Genomic DNA, 25,782 nt, shown 5'->3' on the forward strand with positions numbered 1-25,782 from the left:
ATCTATATTTACCCAAAGTCACAAAACACTCTGAAAATAGACTTGAAGGCAGACAGAGATATTCAATAAGAACATTTAGTGGGAGGAAATAAATATTGCTTCTGGCACAGAAAAAGGAATATGGTCTAATGTTTTTGGATGAACCTTAGAGGTTCTGTTTCTAGACTTAAGTGTTAGGGGGTTATGAGTAAGTCACTCAAATTCTCTATGCTTCTTCCTAATCATTTCTAAAATAGATGAATTCATGGGAGATTTTGAGCTAAAATGCATATTAATGGTGCAATCTTTCTCTTCTGTTAGTAGCATTATGAATTTACCTGAATAGGAGTGCTGTGTCCCAACACTGGATTGTTCTGAGGTACCACCAATAGCGCAAATCCCTTCCTTCTTATTTATGGCTTTTCTGAAGGTCTTGGCAACTTCTGTGCTTTTTAACCCATGAAATACCTGTGGAAAACAGCCTTTAGAGAAATTCAAAGCTTAATCTGGAAACTTTGGGGGAGAGGAAGAGAATATTGTCCCAGCATGAAAACCCTATTTGTTTAGGCTAGGAAAACCCTTCACTAAAGTCCTATTCTTATGGTTCATGATAATATGAAGTGATTCAGGGTTCTTGTAGGCACTACCAAATGGAGCATTAACTCTTGGTAACTTTAACTTTGAGCCCAGTCTAAGACTACATCATTCAAAGATCACTAGTCAAATGCAGAAATGCCCATCACCAGAAAATCTGATACCAATCTTTACTTTAACAAGTCATGAAGACAACTTCTGAGGTGAAGCAGAATATCCTGATCAAGGAAGTACCTCCCTAATGAACTCATAGACCCTGAGATATAGGAATATTAAAAATTCTATTTTGAAAAAAGCCATTCTACTTCTATTTTCTTTTTCTTTCTTTCTGTCAATCTTTCTTTCTGTGTGTCTGTCTGTCCTTTTCTTTTTTCTTTTTTTCTTTTTTTGGTTTTGGCAAAGGTTAAGTGACTTGCCCAGGGTCACAGGGCCACACAGTTAAAGAAGTATTAAATGTCTGAGACCCATTTTGAATTCAGGTCCTTTTGACTTCAGGGTCAGTGTTCTACCCACTGCATCAACTAGCCGCCCCCCACATCTTCTATTTTCATACTCACTGAGATAAACTCATCAAAGCTGATCCGGCCATCATGGTTTAGATCTCCAGTTGCCATCAGGTTCTCGGTGATTTCCCTTATTCTATACCCAGGCAAGGGCAAACAAGCTGCCTTGAACAAGTCATTCAGTTCATTGCAGCTGATGTACCCATTGCCATCAGTATCTATAAATAATAAAAGGCAAATTAGCCACTGTAGTGGTAGTCCATTATAATTACCAAGTACTCTACACTCATTACCTCACTGAGTCTAACAATGATCCTATGCAAGTTGATTAGGTAGTTATGATTTCCCCCATTGACATATTCAAAATTAAACAGCTAAAAAGTGGTAAAGTTGGCCATCAGTCCACTGTGTTCTGATGCCAAATTCGGAGTTCTATTATACCATGCTGTCCCACATTATGCTGCCTTCCCTGATGTTCAGTGGTTGTTAAACCAAAAATCTCTGGATGCATGGGAAGTGAGGAATAGCAGAGAAATGGAGACAATCACCCCAGGATCTGGGCCTGACACCACAAAAAGGTCTAAAGCTCAACAAAACACTGCAGCATAATTTAAGGAACTCAAAAGGAATATCATACTGTTACTCAGAAGGTATACTGCTAGATGCTTCTGGGGGATGAGGGAACAATAAATCTTAGCTCCAGGATGAGGAAATTGAAACTCTTAAGAGTCAGAGGTAGGGATTCTGGCAACAGAGGTAGAAGAGATCTAGAACTAAGAGCAAAATAGTCAAAGGGATTTCTTTTTCAAAACAAAATGGTTATTATTGGGAAGAAGGAAGAAATAGGAAAAAAAAAAGAATGGATGCCAGTAATATAAAGTCAGGAGAAACAACAGCAACAATGCTAAGTAAGGTCTGAAAGAAAGAAGAATTGGGAAATTTCCCAGGTTGGAAATGGATATAGGGAAGAGGAAGGATGTTAGGCCAGACAGAGGAGAGATAGACTTTAACTATTATCTCTTCCTAAGAACTGGCATCTTCTGCCCCTTCTAACCAATCCCACAGCTTTTTTTCTGAACTTTTTTACTGAGCCCACATTTCATCATCCTTATGAGACTGTTTAGAGGTAATTAAGAAAAGAGAATTATTAGCAATATTAGACCTCAAAATGTCTGCCATACTAACCAGTACTTACCAACTTTGGAGAAAGCTTCTCTGAGGTCTGCCATTTCCTCGTCGGACACTGATCCTCTGGACATTTTTACTGTTTTGAGTAGTCAACCTATAAAAACAAACAAAAACCCACATATGCAATATATATGTATGTATTTATATTCAAATACACATAATAATTACAACATTCTGGGTTACAAAAATATACCTTATACATAAAGCATCATGTACCACCTTTATCTTCACATTGGAATCTTTCATATTTTCTTTTTTCTTTTTTTGGTTTTTGCAAGGCAATGGGGTTAAGTGATTTGCCCAAGGTCACACAGCTAAGTAATTATTTTTTTTTAGGTTTTTTTCAAGGCAAACGGGGTTAAGTAGCTTGCCCAAGGCCACACAGCTAGGTAATTATTAAGTGTCTGAGGCCGGATTTGAACCCAGGTACTCCTGACTCCAGGACCGGTGCTTTATCCACTACGCCACCTAGCCTCCCCTTACAGCTAGGTAATTATTAAGTGCATCTGAGGCTGGATTTGAACACTAGTCCTCCTGACTCCAGGAACTGTGCTCTATCTACTGTACCACCTAACTGCCTTGAATCTTTCATATTTTCAAAGGTAATTGCTTCAAAGTTATACAGTAGAAACTCTCTTCACATGCTTAATTGCACTTGGTACTTCCTTTTCCAACCCATGTAGCCTAACTTGAGGGAGGAAGAATAGAATGAAATAAAAGGTAAAGATATTATTTCTGGTGCCTGTTTTATCCTCTTCTTCAATCTTCATTATAGTCTCATTTTTACCCTGCAGTATCACAATTGATGCTAAATATAATCAAAGACTTTACAAGAAAAGGAAATGAAAGTGTTGCCACACAGAGACACCAATTTTATCATTTTGTTTTTGTTATCCTGATATGATGCAACATAAGAAAATAAGGAATGTTGTTATAATCTCTTAATTTCCATATAAGATTTATGCTGCTTATTTTTAATAATTATTGTTTTAGGTGCTTAAAATGGAATTGCTGTCTATAAATTATTATAGTTTTTGCTTCATTACCATGCAAAATATATATGTGTTGGTATTCTGCCCTACATTTTCACATTTTTATTAAGGGTCATATCATCCTTCTATTCACATCTTAGTCACCCTTAACTTTTACCTCTTAACTCTTATCTCTCTCATTCATAATACACAAGGAGTTGCCAAATAGTATTGATTCTACCTTCATAATATCTCTGGTGTCCATTCCCTTTTGTACATTGGAATAATCACTACCTTGTCATCACTGAGCTACTACAATAGCCTACTAATTGGTCTCCCTAATTCCCATTCTCTTTTCTCTATAGTTCATTCTTTACATATGCAAAAATTATCTTCTTAAAAACATGGAACTCATGTCACTTCCCTATTTTAAGTTCTACAATTCCTCAAGATGACATGTAAAGCCTCTATAATAATCTGGGACCTACTTTTCAGACTGATTTCATATTATTCCCCTTGTAAGAATCTTGATTGCTGTTCCTTGAACTCCACATTTTATTTTCCATTTCTACCATTTTACATGAGTTATACCCAGGTTAGCTTATCACCTCTTCTCACCTACAGACCTTGGAATGACTCACTTCCCTCAAGACTTAGTTCAAAAAGATCAAATCAGGTAATGAGAAAGAATATGAACTTAAGAAATCCATCAATTTCAGGGATATATGAAAAGAAAGGGAAATGAGCAGAAATAAGTTCAAGAGAGGAGTATGTAATTTAATGTAATCCTAGGTTAAGAATATTATTCCACCTTGATGGGTCCCAAACAAAAATAATATCTTGGGAGAATAACTTCTAACCAGCAAGATGAAAAATGTATAGAATGTTGCAACTGGCAGGGACCACAATGCTAATTTAGTCCAATACCACCCCATACCACTTCATTTTAGAGACAAGGAAACTGAGACCCAGGAAGAAGAAATGACTTATCTAAGTTCTGATTCTCATAAAAATGCTAGACTAGGAGTCATAAATGAACTTCTGCTGATGGAAGCAGGATAAGAATTGGATTTACAATTAAATGAGCCATTAGACTTCATAAAAGAGAAGAGCATCTCTCATCTAAATAAACTGAATGTGCAAATGACATAGTTTTCCAGAAGCTTAGAATCAGGAAATGGAAGTAATTAGATTGAATATCTATAACTGAAGTCATCTCTAAGAAATGCATCAGTGGGGCAGGAGCAAACTGTAGGCACTATCCATAACTTCATTATTATGCTTAGCTGGAAAAGAAGGTTCTATGAAAATGACAATGTCATTAAGACCAAAAAGTTTAGCCCATGAGGTTATTAATTTAAGTACTACTGGCACAGCAGGATAGTAATAAATTATGAGAAGAAATTCAAAAGAAAAACAAGGAGGCAAGGGTTCAAGGCCTTTGGAGTTCCAAAGGAGGAGCTGAGGAAACAAGTTCCCTCTGAATCAATGTAATATCTTTAGGTGTGGTCTGTTGCTCTTGTATTATGTCTTCACTTTTATGAAAAAATCTTCTATGTTCTGACCAGGAGTTATTTGTCAGATTTGCAAAAAATTCATGGGGAGTTTGGAACCAAACTTCTGAAACCTTCCCCACAGGATAAATCCTAAAGGCAAAAAAATTTAGAATCACTTATTCAAATGAGTTTTGACTGACCTTGTAGACAGATTTCATTTTATTAAGTTGATAACTGTGATATTCTAAGATATTTCAGCCACATATATATAGACATTTTATCATTTACAGTTATAAAAATAACATTTAGAAATATTAATAACACAAAAAAGCAAAGTTAATAAAATTTATTCATCATTTCATAGCTCTAGGAATCAATAATTCTATGACTCAACTAAGTTAGTTTAACCTAATAGAATTTCAGACTAAAGATCAAAGAATTTGGGGATGGGGATTTATCCATCAATAGGTAAAGAGAAGTTCTAACAATCAGGGCTTTCAAAGAAAGATATCTGATGCTACCAGTTTCGTAAAGTCTAAAATTGTTAGTTGTTTTAAGAAGTTCTTAATTATTATGAGAGAGAGGAAGAGAAATGTCATGCTGTAATTGTTAAAATATAAATTTTATTTTCTATAAGTACCTGTAAAATAAAAATAGTTTATGATAGAAAATGTTAGAGGCTGGAAACCATGTAGAAAATAGGGTGGGAAAAGGAAAGCAATCAAGGAATTAAAGATGAAAAAATAAAAATGTTTCAAAAATTAGTTACTGTAGTTGATATTGAGATTGTGTATTTTGGTGAATAATCCTTCAATTCAGTTTGCTTGAATAATTTCATAAGTTGGACCGTTATCAGGTAGGTATGTTTCTCCCACAAAGTGGCTTAGCAGTAAAAGGAATACTTTGCACAAATTTCAAGTTTTTACACAAATTTAGTGAGAATTCTGGGGGGGGGATTACCCAACTTCATCTAAAAAAGATGTTAACAACGTTACTATGTCTAGAGTAACTCAAGAGAGTGACTTCAAGAAAACTCACTATTATGGAAGATATGATTTTAATGGTCAAGTTAAGTCAATGAGTATTTATTATGTTCTATCTGCCGGGCCTTGTCCTTAAAGTTGAGGATACAAAGAAAGACAAAGTTATTTTTTAAAAAACACTCCCTGCTCTCAAGGAATCCAATAGTCTAATGGGAGAGATGATGTGGAAAAAAGATATATTTAAGATAAATTATGGAGAATCACAGAAGGAAGGCACTAACTTTACAGAGAACCAGGAAAAAACAGTGAGATTTTAGTTGGGATTGCAGGGAGACAAGGAAGTCAGGAAATAGAAGTAAAGAGGGAGAGAATTTCAGCCATTGATGACAGTTCATGGCAAGATAAATCTTGTGGACAAAATAATATGATGGCTATTGTCACTGAATCATAGTATATATGGAAGATGGTAAAGTGTAAGAAAACTGGAAAAGATGAGGGGGGTTGTTAAGGGTTTTGAGTGTCCAAAGATTTTTCATTTTGATATTGGAGGTTCTGGGGAATCACTGGACCTTATTGAGTAGAGGGGGGTGACATGGTCAGATAGCTTTTGGAATATCATTTTGTTTTTTAGGTTTTTTCAAGGCAAATGGGGTTAAGTAGCTTGTCCAAGGCCACACAGCTAGGTAATTATTAAGTGTCTGAGGGTAGATTTGAACTCAGGTGCTCCTGACTCCAGGGCTGGTGCTCTATCCACTGCGCCACCTAGCCGCCCCCCATGGAATATCATTTTGATAGCTGAGTAAAGGATAAACTGGAGTGAGGAGAGAAGTGGTTGACAAACCAATCATCAGCTTACTAAAATAATCCAGGTACTAGGTGCCCATCTGAGCATAGTAGCAATGTCAAAGGAGAGAAGGAAACATATACAAGAGATGCTGCAAAAATACAACCAACAGACTTTGGCACTTGATTTGATTTGGGGAATGAGATGGAAGAGTTGAGGATAACACCTAGATTTTAATATTGGATGAATGAGAGAATGGTGCTGCCTTCAATAGTAACAGATAAATTTAAGAAAGACGAAGGTTTGGGAAAGAAACAAGTTTAGGTGTGAGTAATTTCTCCCCTAAAACAAATTTCAAGGCCTCCCTCCCTTGGTAGAGCGTTTCAAGAAGTATTACTTTGGTATAGAAACTATGCCTAGTGCTTAATAAATATTAATTAACTTGCTTATCTTAGCAAATATAAAGGCACACAAGAAAAATATAATTGCCAAGTTTTTTTAAATCAAGTATAAAAAATAAAGTTACTATAAAATGTTGCAATTTTAGAAATATTTAGAATGTCAATAGAAATTTATAGCAAGAATGTTTGGAAGACAAAAGTACATCAAAACAATTCTGAGTTTCCATCTTGAACAGAACAAATTGACAAAGATGGCAAAAGACAGGAATGGCCAATGTTAGAGAGGTTATGGAAAGATGAGCACATTTATGCAAATATTTTAGAGCTGTAAATTGATCCAATCTATCTGAAAAGCAATTAGGAATTTTATGAAGAAAGAATGAATGAGATAAGTTCATGTTCTTTGACCCAGAGATTTCAACACTAAACTCAAGTCTCAACATGGTCAATGAAATATATCAGAATACTCTATTTTTATTAGAACTTTTTTTTTTGGTTTTTGCAAGGCAAATGGGGTTAAGTGGATTGCCCAAGGCCACACAGCTAGGTAATTATTAAGTGTCTGAGACAGGATTTGAACCCAGGTACTACTGACTTCAGGGCTGGTGCTTTATGCACTGTGACACCTAGCCACCCTTATTAGAAATTTTTTGTAGAAGCAAAGAACTTGGAAATGAAATCAATGCTCAGCAGTTGGGAAATGGTAAACAAATTGAAGCACATGAATAGAATGGTAAGAAAAGAGAAATATAATAAATAGTTATCATGGGAAGGAACTAAAGCTAAGTAATGAAGCTGTATTAGAAAAATAATATACCCAATATTTTCATCAGTGTAAATGGAAATAATAACAAAACAACTAAAAATCATTTTTATGAAATTGTGATGATAAAACTTAACCAAAAAAAGTTGTATAAGAAAATATCTTCCTTCTCTAACAGAGGAAAATTATAGGTATGGAACATTATAGATAAAGTCAACTGTTTCGGTGTGTTGGTTAGTTTTATTAGACTTTTTTGGTTATTTTGCTCTTTTTATTCTCTGACAATAGATAACTCAAGAGTGGGTGAGGGGAGGAATACTTTCAGAAAATCTGTCAATAAAATTAACTTTAAAAATAAATTTAAAAAAATTAAAACCTTGAGGACGAACCAAGAGAAATTGGGGATGGCAATGAATATCAGAGGTGAAGGATGAACAGTTCTCATTTAATTCTGGCTGAGCATTTCCTCTCTAAAGGGTTGTCTAATATCAAATAGGGATCAAAATAGACTTAGGGCTCACCCTAAGTGTGGGTCTTTTTTTATTTTTATTTTTTTATTTTTTTGCAAGGCAAATGGGGTTAAGTGGCTTGCCCAAGGCCACACAGCTAGGTAATTGTAGGGTGTCTGAGATCGGATTTGAACCCAGGTACTCCTGACTCCAAGGCCCGTGCTTTATCCACTACGCCACCTAGCTGCCCCAGTGTGGGTCTTTCTAAAGAAATACCAAAGCACAAATCCTAATGTGTCTCCGACTCACTGAGCTACCTGGGTAAGACATGTCTACAGGAAACAAGAAGAACAGTAAGTGGGCCAGTATACATACCTCTGTTCCATTTAGAAAGGAAAAAAAAAACCACCAGCAGAGTGTGGGATCTGATAACCTCCTGTGTTACTACACATTTGTTTGGGAAATACCAATCTAGTCCACTCCCTGCTTCCAGGCACTCAAACTGTCCCAGAAAGAGAGCTGTCTACCATTTTATTAAATTTTTCTAAATAAAGAAATGCTACATCCTCCCTTGGTAATACATCCCAGTGTATCACATCCCTATTGTGTAACCTAAATTCTTTCTAATGCAACCAAAACTTATCTTCTCTTGTGCTTTTCTCAGTGGAACAGTAGAATCTGTTCTTTGTAATTCAAACAAAAAAATCTATCATATACCTGAATACTGTCACTGTTTCCCTTCTCTTTTTTTGGTTAAATAAATTCAGTTTAGTTAGCCTCTCTTCATTTGCTATCTTCCTGTTAAACTATTTTCTCTGGCCTTTCTCTAGAATGACAAAGAAAGTCCTTCACTCTGAGTTTACTTCACCCCTGAACCTCTTACACTGCAAGTATACTTGGCCCCTAAAGCCCCTTCCCCTGATTAATAGATTTCTCCTAGAACTTCTATTTTTGGCTTTGTCTTCCATGGCTCAGTATTAGCACCTTGCATCCTGTCTTCATTCATCAGCTTTCTTTCATGTGTTTTCTTCTCCTGTTAAGTTCCAAGTTCCATGAGGGGTAGGACTCTTAGCACAGTGTTGTGTCACAAAGGATATGATGAGCCTGCTTTCTAGCTATGTGTTTCTCTACCCTATTATGATATAGAAAGCTTAGATAAAGATGTTGACTTGACCATTCTCGATTTTTCATCAAGTTCTTTAAATATTATGGGCAATAATTAATAAACCTTAAAACTATACTGCATTTTTTTAAAAAAAGGAATGAAATTTTAATCATAAAAGAATTACCTCAGAATTCCTCTATATTTTAAGAATGCATATGGGCATAATATATGCTCCTCAAGTATTTAACTATGTGATAGGGGTGGGCTAGGTTAGAGAAGAGATGCAATCATTGAAGCATGCAAAACTAAATCAAGTAGGATTCATATCTGGGAGTATATATATAAATATATATATATATATATATATATATATATATATATATATATATATATACGTCTATTTTTTCTATGCTCATTCTTGCTGAATTATGAGTATAGGGACCCATGGTTTCCATGTTTGTGTTTTGTTTTGTTTTTTGTTTTGTTTTTAATAAATGACCATTTTTAAAGTTCATTGGAATCCTGAGGCAAGCTTGGAGTTCTTTTAACTCTTGTTAAGTTGAAGTTAAACCTCAAAGTCTTTATTTTATGAAGTTCAATTCTAAAACAAACATATATTGAGGTACTATGGGGAAAGGGTGCTAAAGATAACAGTTACCATTTATATAGTTCCTGCAATTGTGCTAAACACAAAAATATTATCTCAGTTGACCCTCATAATAACCCTCATTGTTGTTATTTACAATTATTAAGTGTTGGAGGCTGAATTTGAACTTAGGTCTTCCCGACTCTGTTCAAGGAAGGGAGGAGAGTCAACGGGATTGCCAAATAGATATAATACAAGCAGAGTATGATAAGGATAAAGGAGTGATACAAATAAAGTACTAAAAAGAAATATGAAGAGGGAGAAATCAGAGAAGACTTCTTAGAGGATGTGGTAGTTCAGTTCCAGGGTCCACCCAGGGACCTCTTTGCCGGCAAGATCACACCAGCCTTCGTTGCTCTTCATCCGATAAGATCACACCAGCCTTGGAACATCCAGGTCATCCATCAGTACTCTCTCTGCTCCTGAAGCTCCTTTCATTGAAGGGCTGAGAAGAGAGTTTCTCACAGAACCTCCATTCAAGGAGAACTCTCAGGCTAGCCATCCTCTGATTTTCAGTTTCCTTTTGTGTCTTGTTATCTGTCATTAGGTTGTAAACTTCTCGATGGCAAGGACAGCCTTTCCCTATACTCATAATTCAGCAAGGATGAGCATTTAAAAAATAGACGTGTGTGTGTGTGTGTGTGTGTGTGTGTGTGTGTGTGTGTATGTATGTATGTACTTCCAGATATGAACTCATCTCTCAACTCTCAAGAACAGAGCACACAATACCCACAAAATAGCAGGCATTTCATAAATGTTTACTTTGATTAAATTCAGTTGGGACTTGAACAAAGAGAAAGAATACTTTTCACAGATAGAAAGGAATCAGTTCACACTAAGGAGGGAAGAAAGTATGTTTAGAGGCAAATGAAAATAACTGAGAGCTAATTGAGTGAGTTCAGGGGGAGAGTGATCAGTGAGGTTGGAAATGGGTTTAATGCCAACCTAGCTAACACCAAGCTCCCCTTTTATACGCCATCCTTTTGTCAGTAAATAAAAGATTTTTAATCTTCACCCTACTCCTTCTTCTACAAAAGAAGGATAAAAACGCCTGTAACATGAGGACCAGTCAAATTGAGTTTTGGAGGAATGAACCAATTACAACTAATTGCTTTGGTGATTTGGTCTAGGAAGAGGGGTCCATTTGTCCATAGGTAAGTTGTACACTGAAATCAAACTTATCCCTACCTTTGGCAATCTGATGATCTTAAAAAAGCTATGTCTCCTCTGGGCTCAGAATAGTGATGTCAATCAAAAAAGTCCTACTGGGACAGCTGAGGCTGACTGTGGAAATGGGGAGGGGGGAGCTAGACTAAAAATAGGGCAAGCATGCAGAACCTACAGGATGAATTCAACCACAGGGGAGGATTTTATGGGGGCCTCCAAGAAACAGCCTCATGAAAAGTGGAGACAGATAACCTGCCTGTGCACAACCGGCTCCACACAGCCTCTTCTTAGCATTTTCCAGTTTCAAAGTCTATGGACACCTGCCTGAAGACCGTTCTCCCTCATATTCCTCATCAACATGACAAACAACACCAATTATTGCTTGTTGCAGCGGTACATCTCCCACTGTCCTTGATCCCTGAAGCCCCTTCCCTTGATTGACTGGCTCCTTCCATTTTAAGGAAGCTGATCAAGGCCTGCCCTGGGTGAAAGAAGAATTCTGAAGATTAGTGGCACATTTTTTTGAGTTGCAAGGATGTTTTGAGTCCATTCAGTCTACTCATCCCATTTTACAGAAAGTGAAGCCCAGAGAAATACAATGAGTTGCCTAAAGTCCCATCCAAGACCTGCCCCTCCAAATCAGAGATTTTTCTTGTTGAGCCCAGGAAATATTCCCTGTAAATTTCTCCTGTCATCCCCTGCCTTGTGTTCAGGGGTCAAGATAATGCTCTGGACTCCTAGATTTTGAGGGGCTGGGGGACAGGAGGCTCTGAAGGCCAGATCCAGGAAGCTAAGAAGAGAAGTCACCCAGAACAAGGAGAAACTCAAGATTTTTGATGCAAAAACTCCCAAAATCTCTGCTGAATCTTCAACAACCATAGCTCCCTATCCCTCCACTGGATGATGGAGATGAGAAAGAAAGATGAAAAGTTTCAGTGCTCGAGTTCAGATTATCCATCGAATCCACAAGGGTGGCCAGCTTTGCAACCTTCCAATCATCCTAGACGCCTCAACTTTCCCTCAACCAGATATCCAGGCCATTGCCAAATCCTGTCATCTCTACATGTACCACCTTCCCCACTGGTTTCCTTTTGGTTTAAAATGTTTTACTTTGGTTCAGGCCCTCATCATCACCATACATTACTAGTACAATAGCCTCCTAAGTGGGCCTGCTGCTGCAATTTTTCATATATTTAAATTTTTTCATCTAATTTCATAAAAATTCATTCCCATTTCCTAGTTGCCAAAGTGATTTTCCTGAAGAATAGGTGAGTCCCTCACTCTTCCTCTTCTAGAAGTTCCATGTCATCTTTATCTAAGCCTTCTTTATCATAACAGGGTGGGGAAACACATAGCTAGAAAGCAGCTAATATGAAAAAAGGTTAGGATTTTAGACCTCATACAAACTCACTATGAGCCAACAGCGTGATGTGGCAATCTAGTCACTAGGTGGTGCAGCAGATAAAGAGTTGCACTTGGAATCAAAATGACCTGAATTCAAATTTGACCTAAGATACTTAATAGCTGAATGATCCCTAACAAGTGTCATAACCTTGATTTGCCTCAGTTTTATTTATCTGTAAAATGGGAATAGCATCATCATCTAATGCTCAGAGTCATTGTGAGGATGAGATATTTGTAAAGTGCCTTGCAAATTTTAAAATGCTATATAGATGTTACAATAAAAATTGTTATTAGTGGAAGTCTTCATCATCATTAAAAAAGTACTATAATCTTAGGCTTCATTAATAATACCCTAATATCTAGAGCAGGAGTTATTAGCATTTTTTTGGAGTCAGAACCTTTTGGCAATATGGAAACCTTGGAGAATTGTGTTTTAATTTTAATTCATGATTAAAGAAAATACTAAATTTCAGTTAAAGGTTAGCAAAAATAGTGATGCATTTTTTTTTCTCATTCAAATTCATGGATCCCCTAGAATCGAATGGTAGATATTTATATCCTAGGTTAAGAATCTCTGGTTCAAAGGGAAAGAGGCAATGAGCCAGCTAAACGATTCCTTGGTCAGAGTACATCTGTACTATTATTAGTAGTACATATGCATCCAATTCTAGGCAATACATTTCAGAAGGAACATTGATAAGCTACAGAAATGTGTACAAGAGGATAATCAGTATGGTGAAGATGCTGAAAATATGAGAAGACTGGATAAAAGAGTGAGGGATGTCTAACTTTGAAAAGAGAAGGCAAAGGATCAGATTGTACAGGAAGAACTTGAAATTGCACATGATGAAAGTCTTCAAATATCAGAAGTTACTGGATTCAAGAGGATACAGATTTATTTTATTTGGTCTTGTAAAATTAGGGAGTTACAATATACTTTGGATCAATATAAGGAAAAGCTTCCGTTAACAATTAAGAATCATCCAGGAATAGAAGAGGTAACATTTCCATTCACTGAAGATGTTCAAATAGAGATTGGATAACCCCATCTAAGAGATGTCATAGAAAGGACTTGGGATCATGAAGATGGGTTCAAATCCAATTTCAGACATTTACTAGTTGTGTGATGCTGAGCAAGTTTCAACATCTCTGGGCTTCAATTTGCTCATCTGTAAAATGAGAGGGTTGCAAGGCTCTTAAGATTCCTGATTGTTCTAAATTTATGTAATTATACAGATTCAAAATTTGGTTAGGTATATGAGGTCCAGTCTAATTTAAACTCGCTGATTCTTTATAGAACTAGAAAAATGACACTCATGCCTATTGATTTTTGTATCAGAGAGAATAGTTTTGAAGATATTTTCCCAATCTTTAGAAGTCAAGAGTACTTTTTACTACATCCATTATATTTTTTAAGTTTATAATTTTTGTTTTCTTTGGAGTTTTTTTGCAAGGTAATGGGACTAAGTGACTTAACCAAGGTCACACAGCTAGGCATTTATTAAGTGTCTGAGGCTGGATTTGAACTCAGGTCCTCCTGATTCCAGAGCCTGTGCTCTATCCCCACTGCACCACTTGGTTATCCCATGATTTTTGTTTTCAAGTTTTCAAGTAACAAATTGCTTTTTAAATCAATCTAACTTTCCCCAAATAAAAAAAAAAATCGTTAATTTACATCTACTTAGTCCAGTAAAACAAACCTCATTCCCATGGTAAAAATTTATGCCTTTTCCTACATTTTAAATTCATCATCTCTCTGTCAAGAAGGAAAATGTCATTGTTTCATCTTCATTCATTTGAATTCATTTATCATTGTGGTGATAAACATTTTGGTCTTTCAAAGATATTTTTCTCTATCATGTTGCTATCATTTTATAAATTGCTTTCCTCATTTTGCTCATTTTACTGCATTTTTCTGTTTCCTCTAAATTTGTCCATTTCATCATTTGTTCTGGCATAACAATATTTCTTTCTATTTATATACCCCAATTTGCTCAGATATTCCCCAATAGAAGAACCTCTTAGCTCCCTATTTGGGGTAATCATAAAAAGAGTTATTATTATTGTTTTGTATATAAAGGGTACAAGTCTAACAGTGGTATAGTTAGGTCAAAGAACATATACAATTTGTTAATTTTATGGACAGAGTTCCACATTGCTTTTCAAAACAGTTGGACCAATTCACAACTAAATTAACAATGCACATGTGTACCTGTTTAACCACAGTTTTTCCATCATTGTCATTTTCCTCTTTTGCCATCTTTCCTAGTCTTAGAAGTGTACAGTGGAATCCCAGACTTATTTTATTTCTCTAATTATGAATGATTTAAAGTATTCTTATTTAATTGCTGATAACTCAGATTTCTTCTTTGAAAGATGTCTATTCAGGGACAGGTAGGTGACACAGCACTGACCCTAGAGTCAGGAGGACTTGAGTTCAAATTCAACATCAGACTCTTGACATGTAACAGTTGTGTGACCTTGGGCAAGTCACTTACCTCCATTTGCCTCTAACAACAAAAGAGAACTGTCCATTTATATCCTTTCATCATTTATCTCTGGGGAAACGTATCGTATCTTAAAAATTTGACTCAGCTAATTATGCATCTTGAAAATCAAACCTTTATGGAAAATCTTTTTGAAGATTCTCCCCCCACCCATTCACTTGGCTTTTTCCTAATTTTTACTGCATCAGATTTGTTTGTATAAAATAATTTTAATTTCACATAATCAAAATTGTCCATTTTATCTTCTCTATTGTTCTCTACTGTTTTCTACTGCTTGTTTAGTCATAAAGTATTCTTAAATCTGAAAGATAATTTCTTCCTTGCTCCTCTAATTGCTTTCTGATGTGACTTTTTATATTTAGGTCACCAACACAACGATTATAAATGTGTCCTATCACTCCTCTCCTCTGATAAAATTTTCACTGGAAATCACCTGTTTCCTATTTTTGCTAGTCAGCATTTATGCATCCATATGATATTTCATTTTGGGGCAAATTAAACTCTATCAAGTGGAAAAAAGACTGGTATTATGATCCCCATTTTGGGGGTGATAAATGAAGGCACTGAGTGATGAAATGTTTTCTCCAAGGTCCTAAAATGAATTTGTGGCAAATCTAGGAAGATGAGTAAGACTTTTTCTTTCTGGCACTTATTAAAAATATGAAAACTATGGGGGGGTCATTTAACAATTAAGTGGAAATGGAAAAAGTTTTGTCATAACCTTAGGTACTACAAATCTTATTTTTTAAAATTTGGAACAATTATTCCCATCTTATGAGTGAATAATATCTCAATAGCAAAATGGTATAAATACAATTCTTTTGCCAAGGGAAACCTCTTATCTCTTTCCTTTCTCCCTACACCATTTTAATATCCTTAAAATACCCCTCATCATATATCTGGTAATCTCATTCTTTTTTTCTTGTTTTATATCCCTTCTTCAGAGTTGTTGAAATTCTAATTTCTAAGCGAAATCTAAAGTGTAGGAGCAACATTTAGGACCGAACCACTTCCCTATTTTCTGACCTATTTTCTGTGGAATGGTTATGAGAACCTAGTTTATGGGAACCTAACCTAATCCTGAGCCCCAAATGTGGAACGTACCTTTCAACAGTTGAGGAAATGGAGCTAGATTCAGTAGATGTGTAGAAATTCTGAGGGAAAGGACACTAAACTGGCACCAAGGTCATCAATTCTGTCTTACAACCTCAAAACATAAGTAAGTAGAATACATCCAAGAGGCTAGATTTGTAAAATGGAACTCTTTCATATAGTGAAATTCAACTATTAATATATCCAAGTTGTTTTGAAATTATTTAAATTAATATGTAAGCTGTAGAATTTGTGCCAATTTGACCTTTGATTTTTAGCCTTCTATATCACATTCCCTCCGTTAGAACTATTAGAGATCTCTTCAAGATATGATTCAAGGAGTCGTGGCTTGGGTGGCTGAAATTTACTGTCAATTGATTACATTAAGGGGTTTAAAATTTCAAATAACCTAATGATCAGATAACTTCCTCTTAAAAGATTTTACATTGATGCTCTAAATCATTACTGACTAGAGAAACACAAATTAAAGCATCTCTGAGGTACCGCCTCACAACTCTGATTGGCCAATATGACCAAAAAAGACAATGATCAGTGTTGGAAGGGATAAGGGAAATCTAGGACACTAATACATTCTTGGTGGAGCTGTGAACTCATCCAACCTTTCTGGAGAGCAGTTTGGAATTATATCCAAAGGGCAATAAAAATGTGCATACCCTTTGATCCAGCAATACCACTACTATAGCCTGAAGAGATGATGAAAAAGGGTAAAAACATGACTTGTACAAAAATAGTCATAGTAGCCCTGTTTGTGGTGGAAAAGAATTGGAAATTGAGTGAATGTCCATCAATTGGGGAATGGCTAAACAAATTGTGGTATATGTATGTTATGGAACTCTATTGTTCTATTGGAAACCAGGAGGGATGGGAATTCAGAGAAGCCTAGAAGAATTTGCATGAACTGATGCTGAGTGAGATGAGCAGAACCAGAAGAACATTATATACTCTAACAACAACATGGGGTTGATGACACATCTTAGTGGAATTGCTCATTTCACCAGTGCAACAATCAGGGACAATTTTAGAGTATCTGCAATGGAGAATACCATCTGCATCCAAAGAAAGAATTGTGGAGTTTAAACAAGGATCAAAGACTATTACCTTTAATTTTTTTTTAAAAAGGTATCTTATTATGAAATTTTGCTGTCTCTTATACCTTATTTTTTCCTTAAGGATTTGATTTCTCTCTCATCACATTCAATTTTGATCAATGTATAGCATGGACACAATGTAAAGACTATCAGACTGCCTTCTGTGGGGGTGGGGGAGGGAAGCAAGAATAGGGGAAAAATTATAAAATTCAAAAATCAATAAAAAAAGATTTTACATTAAGAAATTTTCAGGCAATTTTTTCAGGACTGTTATACAGACTAGAATGTCCACAAAGGAGTCTTGGAATCCCTTGGAAAACCCAATCAGTTAAGATTAGAAACCACATTGGAAGACGTTAATGAGAAGGGAGTCTAGATTGAAAGGACCATTCAGATTTGGTCCATGAGGCTACTGTGCTTTTCCAAGCAAACTCAACAGTTCTTGATCTTACCTTTTGGAATGTGTAATATAAAATAGGTGATAGTCACAAAGTCAAACATAGTCCAAGAACAATTCAATTCAACAAATGTTTATTTAGTATTTTTTGTAAATGGAGTGTGTGTGGGTATTGAAAGAACATAATTGTTTATTAAAAGATATCTCAATTGAGCTCTCAATCTAGAAGGGGGGGGGATATGACATTTATGTATTCATTCATTCATTCCTTCATTTATTTATTTATTTTAGGTTTTTGCAAGGCAATGGGGTTAAGTGGCTTGCCCAAGGCCACACAGCTAGGTAATTATTAAGTGTCTGAGACCGGATTTGAACCCAGGTACTCTTGATTCCAGGGCCGGTGCTTTATCCACTGTGCCACCTAGCTGCCCCCAAGGGGATATGACTTTTATACAAAAACTATAATTCATAATTGCATATGAAGTCTACGATAATTCTCCCCTTCCCTCAGCTCAAAACCCATTAGAAGATTATAAGCAAAGGGGTTATATGACCAGGTGAACTGATACAATGTTGAATCTGGTAGCTATGAGGAAAGAGAGGGCCAAGGAAAGAGGGAATGGTAAGAAATGCTAAAAATTTTTTACAGTAGAGCTAGTGGAGTAGCAGTGACAGCCTACCTTGAAGTTTTTGGTTTTGTTGTATTTATTGTTTTAAAGCATGTGTTCCTTTTTTAATGTGAAAATAGAGAGGTGAGGCAGAATGAAGCGTTGGTGACTAATGACTGAACATGAGAACTGTAGAAGAAGGAAGAGCCAAAGAAGCATGATTTTGAACATGGCCAATGAGATAAAAGGCAAAGTCTTTGACAGAAATAGTGAAGTAAGAAGGAGAAGCAAATCTTGGAGACAAGATAATGCACTAGAAAATGAAAGAAACTCTTGACAAAGTAGTAAGTTTAAGTAATAGTTATATGAAATATGTACTAAGCAAGTAATTTTGCATAGATAAGGGATGGAAAGAAAGGCTGCAAATCATTTCCCAGAGGTTTTAATGATAAGGAATGGAAAGAAAGGCTGCACATCATTTCCCAAAGGTTTTGATAGTCTTTGAGTGATAACAACAAGAGAAGACTAACAGAAATCTGAAGATCCTCAAATGACAAAGAAAGAAACCCTGACAAAACATTAAGAGAAGGGGAAATTTAAAGAGGGAATTTCCAAAATATTTAGTGAGTTCTGTCATTAGCAGTGAAATCTCACAATGCATTTTTTAAAGGGAGGAGAATTATTTAGCAATACAAACTCATTTCTCATCTGGACTCTTCTTAAATGCATTTTACGTTGTTATGCAATTTCTTCCAGTAGGAAAATCATCCTATGCTCATCCTTCTTATTTCCAAGAGATTTTTTTTTCTTCTATCAAGCTATGTTGACAGTAATGTGGAACAACAGATAAGTATATAAATGATAGAAAGGACAGGAATCAAGACGTGCCAGAATTAAGGGCAGCAATGATGTCATTTGAACCCCAAATCTGCCTGAGGAATGACAAGTAGGTGAATCATATGTAAATTTTATGCAAGTATGATTGTGGCCTTCCTCATTTAAGGTCCTTGGAAATAGATCACAGGAAAATCCTATCAGAGATGCCTAGATTAGGGGATCAAGTGATAGGCTCCCTGAGTACAAAGCATTGAAATTTTCCACTCCTCTCTCCAGCATGCAAATAGAAGACAGGGAAAGACAAGTTCTCAGTAAGATTGCAGATCACATGCATAATTCATTTGTCTACTGAATTTAGTGTCTTTATGGTGTCCACACAGAAAGGTTTCTCTTTTTCCCTTTAGCTCAGACAGGCAAGAACAGGAAGAAAATAATGAGAGAAACCCTGTAGCTTGTGCTGGACTAAAAGAAGAATCAATGCTACCACCACAAAACTGTGGCTTTGCTAGTTCCTCAATTTAACATTTCAGTCCTTCCTTCCGGGAGAAAAAACAACTGAAGTTCTTTAAGAACTATTTGCCTTTTAACTGGTCAGGGTGGTTTCATAGCAATATTGCTCAAATCTTCAGCAAAATAATTTTCATGCAAAAGATTTATAGTGATAATCCTAACTTCAATTGTTTTTCCATTCACCCTTAAAACACATCCCCTTTCCCTTTGAAATTTTGAAAATATCTATACTTATTTATCCTCTAATGGTGACCATAATTAAAGGGCCATAAGTATAAATTTGCTTGTTTTTTCCTCATATCATAAACTCCTTTGTCCTCAGATCTCATAAATGTAATTCCCCATAACCAAAATCATTCCAAATATGAATCACTAAAGATTTCCAGAGAGGATGTCGATAAAGAATAAATATTGTACTTAATAAAATTTGTATATGATTATAAACATGTTATTCCACAGGCAAATATGGACTTAAATTATATGAATTGCTATTGTCTTTGACATTTCTTGATTTCTGTCTTTTCCACATTTATATCCATCAAATCATGCCAGTTTGAAGAGCAAAAGTAATTATACTAATGTTTCATGAGGAAAACAAAATATTTAATGTGTGCTCAACTCGAGTATATAGCTGTACTATGGCTCTTCTGACTTTTTTGCCCAAGGAGAATATTCTGAAAGTTGATAAATATAAGACAGCCTAACCAGAGAATTGAATAAACTAAGAAAAGCAATGTACAGAGAACTTTGTACAGAGGGGAAGAATGGTGTTTTGACTGGACCTGGAATGAGAAGAAATTTTGGTCCAACTCAGATGTTTAGATCTGCATGCTGAACAAGTCACAAGTTCTTTTTTCTTTTTTTAAAGACTGGCTCTCCCTATATTACTTAGGCTGGAAATGCAGGGGCTGCTCATATGACTAATATTACAACCGATAATGATCAGTCATTTCAGACACTTTGGGGTTTTCTTAGTAAAGCTACTTAGAATGGCTTTACCATTTCCTTCTTCACTTAGAGCAAACAGAGTGAAATGATTTGCCCAAGGTCACACAACTAGTAATATCTAAGGTCACATTTGAACTTGGGTCTTTTAATATAGTGATATTATTTTGGTCTTCTTGGACAAGAACCAACCAACCATCCCTTATGAGCAAAGAAGCTCAGACCTAATCTGTTTCTCATCTGAGTCAAATGGTTCTCCTTGGACTCTCTCCCCATGCCCAGGGGCTCACCAAACTTAGTAAAGATACCCAATTGATATAAGCTACTGAAACTCAGAACTCCTGAACCTTCCAAAAAACTGACCAGCCTTGGTTTCTCAAATTGTTGGGCTTATAGGTGAGGCCACCTATAAATGCCCGAAAATTGGAGAAACTGAAGGTATAGTCAAATGCAGCCAAACCCAGCACACTTCACTTTTTAAAGCCACAATTTCCTCATTTGTACAAAGAAGAATTATTCTTTTACTACCTATTTCACAGGACTGTTGTGAAGACACATGCTTCATATACTTTAAAATGCTATTATAAGAGAGCAGATTCTTATCAAATGAAGAAGATGCTGAGAACTCATCATCAAGAACATTCACTTTTGGACTGTTGCTATAAAGGCAATGAATTTGCACCATGCAAGCTAGACCAGGGAAAGAAAAGGAACTATGACTGACTGATCTATTACAAAATCAGCCACAGATAGCAAAGTATCAACATAGTCATGGGATTGGACAAACTGGAACCCTGGGGTTCATCTTGCCCTACCATCTAATTTTATTGAAGCTCAGCAAAATGATCATTTGGCCAAGTTAACAAAGGGAATAAATAGCCAGTTTGGGAGTCAAACTCAGGTGCTTTGACTCCAGACTCAGTTTCTTTTCAACTTCGTCATGCTGACATGAATAACAAGATATTCAAGGTAATGATAGTTTCATTAACAAGCATAAAACTAGAAAATTCTTTTTAACTATAGGCACATTAATCTCATGTTCTTCTTACCATAGTACATCTTATCCCACTTAATATAACAGATACTACAGAAACCAGCAGATCCAACTAGTAATTAAAGTTAAAAGTAATAACAAAATGGCAGGTAATTAACCCAGGGGCTTCCTCCCTACTCCAGCAAACACTTAATTCAGGAAATAGAAACAAAGGAAGATAAAGCAATCTCCAGAAAGGTTCTGTGTCCGAGGGCAAAAAATACACACCTGCTTCACAGATGCCTCTTATATTATGTACTATATGGAATTGCTGAGAAGAGTAACATAATCCCTACTATTGACCAACCAAAAATAATGAAGACAACAAACTGAAAGGAAGCTGCATCAGAAGAGAACTAAGGAAAATAATAGAGAAATTTCACTTTTGACTAAGAAGTAGAGTTGTGGTGGAGGAAGGTTCTGAGGTCATTAAGTGATGATTTCTCAAATTTTTTAGTTATAATGCATAACCTTTTTAGTTCTGACTTCAACATATCCAAGATTTTATGGGTGTGAAAAGTCCTAAGCATTGCAGATTTACATCTCAGTGAAACCCATTCCTACCTTAAGACTCAGTGTCATGTGAGATCAAGAAAATTAATTACCCAATGCTCACCCTTCTACTACAAACTGACTTGATGAAACTTGACAATCCCATTATTCAGAGGACAGATGTCACCAGGTCTATATACAAAGCCTTTCCAGTTCAATTGGGTCTGCCACAGTTCGCATTGTTGATATAACCTTCAAAAACCCAGGGGTCTTCTCCACTCCTTAAAAATAGTGGGGATGGAGACAGTGATCCCAGATTTATCTTTTCCCATGAACTAAAAAGAATTTAAACTTGTTTGACTTGAGAAAATATAGTAAAGAGAGAAAAATAAAAATCTGTGGAGCTGTTCATATCTATTGATATTATTTAGCTAAATAGCTTTGTGGCTTCCAATTATCTGGGTTTTTTTTTTGCTTTAAACTTATTAGAGATATAACATTCTATAACTCATTGAAATAGGCAAGAAAAATGATTTTGCCCAAGCAATCATCAATGGAAGCATGCTAGGTTGTAAAGGAACATCAACCTAAGGTTTTTACTGTGAACTTCCCAGTTTGAAGAGGAATAATCCAAAATCATTTGGATTATTTTTTAGACTGTTTAAGAGTTAACCTCCTCTTTGTCCTCTTGTCTTTTGCTTTGGCGACAATAATCTAGGGATAGATAGGAAGACTTGCTTCAGTCTAGCAAGTACAGATCAATGAGCTATTGCAAACTACTGTTACTAATATGGTAACCATGAGATAATTTTTTTTAAAAAGAAAGAAAGAAAATTACAAAGAAAATAGAAACAAATAAAAATATTGCCTGTAGCTGTTTTCATTTTAAGTTATTACAATCTTGATCCACAGTGTATTTTAAGGAAAAATGAAAGAATAAATGTGAAAGTGCTTTGGAAAAAGTAAAAATAAAAATAGACTCCACTTGAAAAGTCCTATTGCTGTTATTTTAATTTTTGTGAACTCCAACTCCACAGAAACCATTGAGGATGTTCCACATATATTAAATTATTCAATGAGCATCTCCACTAGAGAAAATAAAACCTGATGTGATATATTTTTATAAATGAAGTTTAAAATCCCTCAAAAAAGATGATATATATATATATATATATATATATATATATATATAGAGAGAGAGAGAGAGAGAGAGAGAGAGAGAGAGAGATTTATGTGTATATATTAAGAGTCTCAATTTCATCATTGTATGGGCCTTATCATCTTATGTCATTATGAGACCAAAAAAATTTTCTTTGTTAATCCTAGATTTCTAAACTTAGATTTCTAACTCTCTGCTGCCAAAACCTTTAAGTTTCTCTAGTCTTAAAAAGTCTTTTTTAAACTAAACAAGAGAATAGGTACAGTCCAAAGAGATATCCTTTCCTTTTCCTACTTATATTTTCTATTCAAGTGGATGAATAAATATAGTTGAATCTAACTTTATTGATAAAACTTGCTTAATTGACCTATTCACACAAAATAACTCTGAGATATGGGTCTTCTTTTGAATGCAATTTGACAAAAAATCGCTGCCAAGATTACTGATGATTGAAAGCACAATGCATTTTAAGAAAGGGGGAATTAACCTTTGGTCAAGAACATTCTTGGGATGCTCTGAAGGGGCTTCTAAATTTCTCAATTATTATGCTGAAAACTGATATGAACTACCAAGATCCTATTTACTCATGGCATTGTAAAAAATACATATATATGCATGTATGTATATATATATACTCACATGCATAGTCATATACATATACATATATAGATGCATATTATCTATCAATTATATATAAATAATATTTAAAATGTGGCATGACCCATGCCCACAAAACCCAGAAGAATCTAAATAATATTCAGTGAAACTGAAATAGAATAAATGCTAATTCAAATCCCTGAACATATAAGACCAATCCCTTTTATAACCAAAATTTTATTTTACTCCATTTAATTTTGTTTCTTCCTTGCACTTATCTCTCTTACTTTTCTTTTCTTGCCCACTGACAAAGTAAGAATATTTCACTGAAGAGGTATAGTTGTTAAGTCCCAACTAAAAATCCCATCTTTCACAGGAAGCCTTCTAATTCTTCTTAGTTCTACTGCCTTCCCTCTGTTAATTATTTCCTATTTATCTTGTATATAGCTTGTGTGTATATTTTTGTTTGTATGTTGTCTCCCATAAGCTCCATGATGCAGGGACAGTCTTCTGCCACTCTTTTGTATCTCCACAGCTTAACTTATAGGAGGCACTTACTAAAAAGTTTGTTGATTGATTTTCAAGTCCCAAAGATTTTCACTTCTTGTGAAACCTTCTTGTGTCTCCTATTCAATATGAAAGGAGTTAAATTCTGAAATTTACTGTGCAAATGCATAAAATAATTAATAAAGTTTTTAATTAAAAAAGATAAGATATAGTTGAATGATTTAATGAGAGTTGGAAGACTCAAGTTTTAGTCTTCTTTCTCAAACTAATTGTGAGACCTGGGAGAAATAACTTGGTCTCAAAATCATTTGTAAAGCTGAAAGAGTGAAAACTACATCAGGGTTTCCTAACCTGGGACCTGTGAAATTGGATAGGAAAAAAATTATAACTTTCTTTCTGCTAACTTTGAAATGAAATTGAACATTCCTTTCAATTATCTTAAAACATGATTTTTGAGAAGGAGTTCATTGGTTTCCCCAGATTACCAAAGTGATCCACAGCAAAAAAAAAAAAAAAAGATGGGGGGGGGGCAGGGGGGGGAAGAACCCATGACCTCGAAGATGTCTTCAGGGAAAATGGACTGATAGGAAGAAGCCATGGTGGCAACACATGGGTCTTGTAAGTGGGGTCAAAATAATCAGAGAACAAAAGAATCATGGCAAGATTAGTAAAACCCTCTCCTGGTTGTTTCTTTCAGGCTTTTCCTGTTTTGGTATTAGTTGATCTCCTTTCTGTCTTGCACAAATCTCAGTTGCTTTGTGTCTTGTTAAGGCTTGTATTTTAACATCAATGGGTCATCCAAGTCAACAAAGGCTTTATACTCTCTGATCTGAAATATAACACCAGTTCTCAAAGACTCAGTTACCATATCACTGCAAATGATTCCGAGATGGGTAAATCCTGTCCTAACTTCACTGATGAATTCCAATCTCCCAGGACCAACCACCTTTTAGATATCTTGAGCCAGATGTCTCACCGGTTTCTCAAACTCATATTTTCCAAAGTGGAAATCATTATCTTTCTCCCAAAACTCTTCCCTCTTCTGAGTTTCCCTTTTACTGCCCAAGGTAACACCAACCTTGAGAAACACAAGTGCCAAACCTTGATATGGTCCTTCAGTCTTCATTGACTTCATTGACACTCTAAAGTATCCAGTCCATTGCCAAATCTTATCATTTCTGCCTTTGAAACATCACTTGTATGTCTCCTTTTCTTCCTTCACAGAGCCAACACCCTGTGGTTGCAGACTCTTATTACCTCATGCTTAGAATATTGCAATAAATTTCTGGTTAGTTTCTCTGCCCCAAGTCTCTTCTACCTCTTCTCCCTCTTTTCCATCCCCCATTCATTTGGCAATGTGATTTTCTTAAAGTTCAGGTCTGATCATATCACTACTTCTATCCAAAGAACTCTAGTGGCTGACTATTCCCTCCAGGATCAACTATAAAATCTTTCATTTGGTATTTAAAGCTCCACACAATCTGGTTCCCTTTCTACCTTTGAAGTCTTTTACACTAACCCCCATTCTTTTGATTGATTGGTACCGGTGGTCTTAT

At 35.5% G+C, this 25,782-nt stretch overlaps 1 protein-coding gene across 7 annotated transcripts in view; it reads right to left on the reverse strand.

Moving 5' to 3' along the window:
* LCP1 (lymphocyte cytosolic protein 1) overlaps positions 1-25,782 on the reverse strand; it is a 109,262-nt gene that overhangs the window by 34,710 nt on the left and 48,770 nt on the right. For 6 of the 7 annotated variants that reach the window (XM_074217089.1, XM_074217086.1, XM_074217087.1 and 3 more), the window contains 3 exons: positions 2,272-2,358; positions 1,131-1,294; positions 318-447 (listed from right to left, as the gene is read on the reverse strand). In XM_074217089.1, coding sequence (XP_074073190.1) covers positions 318-447; positions 1,131-1,294; positions 2,272-2,335 — 358 coding nt within the window. In that variant the 5' untranslated portion in view covers positions 2,336-2,358. Of the gene's footprint in view, positions 1-317; positions 448-1,130; positions 1,295-2,271; positions 2,359-8,486; positions 9,243-25,782 lie in introns of those variants that run through there. The other variant, XM_074217088.1, reaches the window with a different exon arrangement.

The sequence above is a fragment of the Macrotis lagotis genome, chromosome 1 (assembly GCF_037893015.1).
Source record: "Macrotis lagotis isolate mMagLag1 chromosome 1, bilby.v1.9.chrom.fasta, whole genome shotgun sequence".
NCBI lineage: Eukaryota > Metazoa > Chordata > Mammalia > Peramelemorphia > Peramelidae > Macrotis > Macrotis lagotis.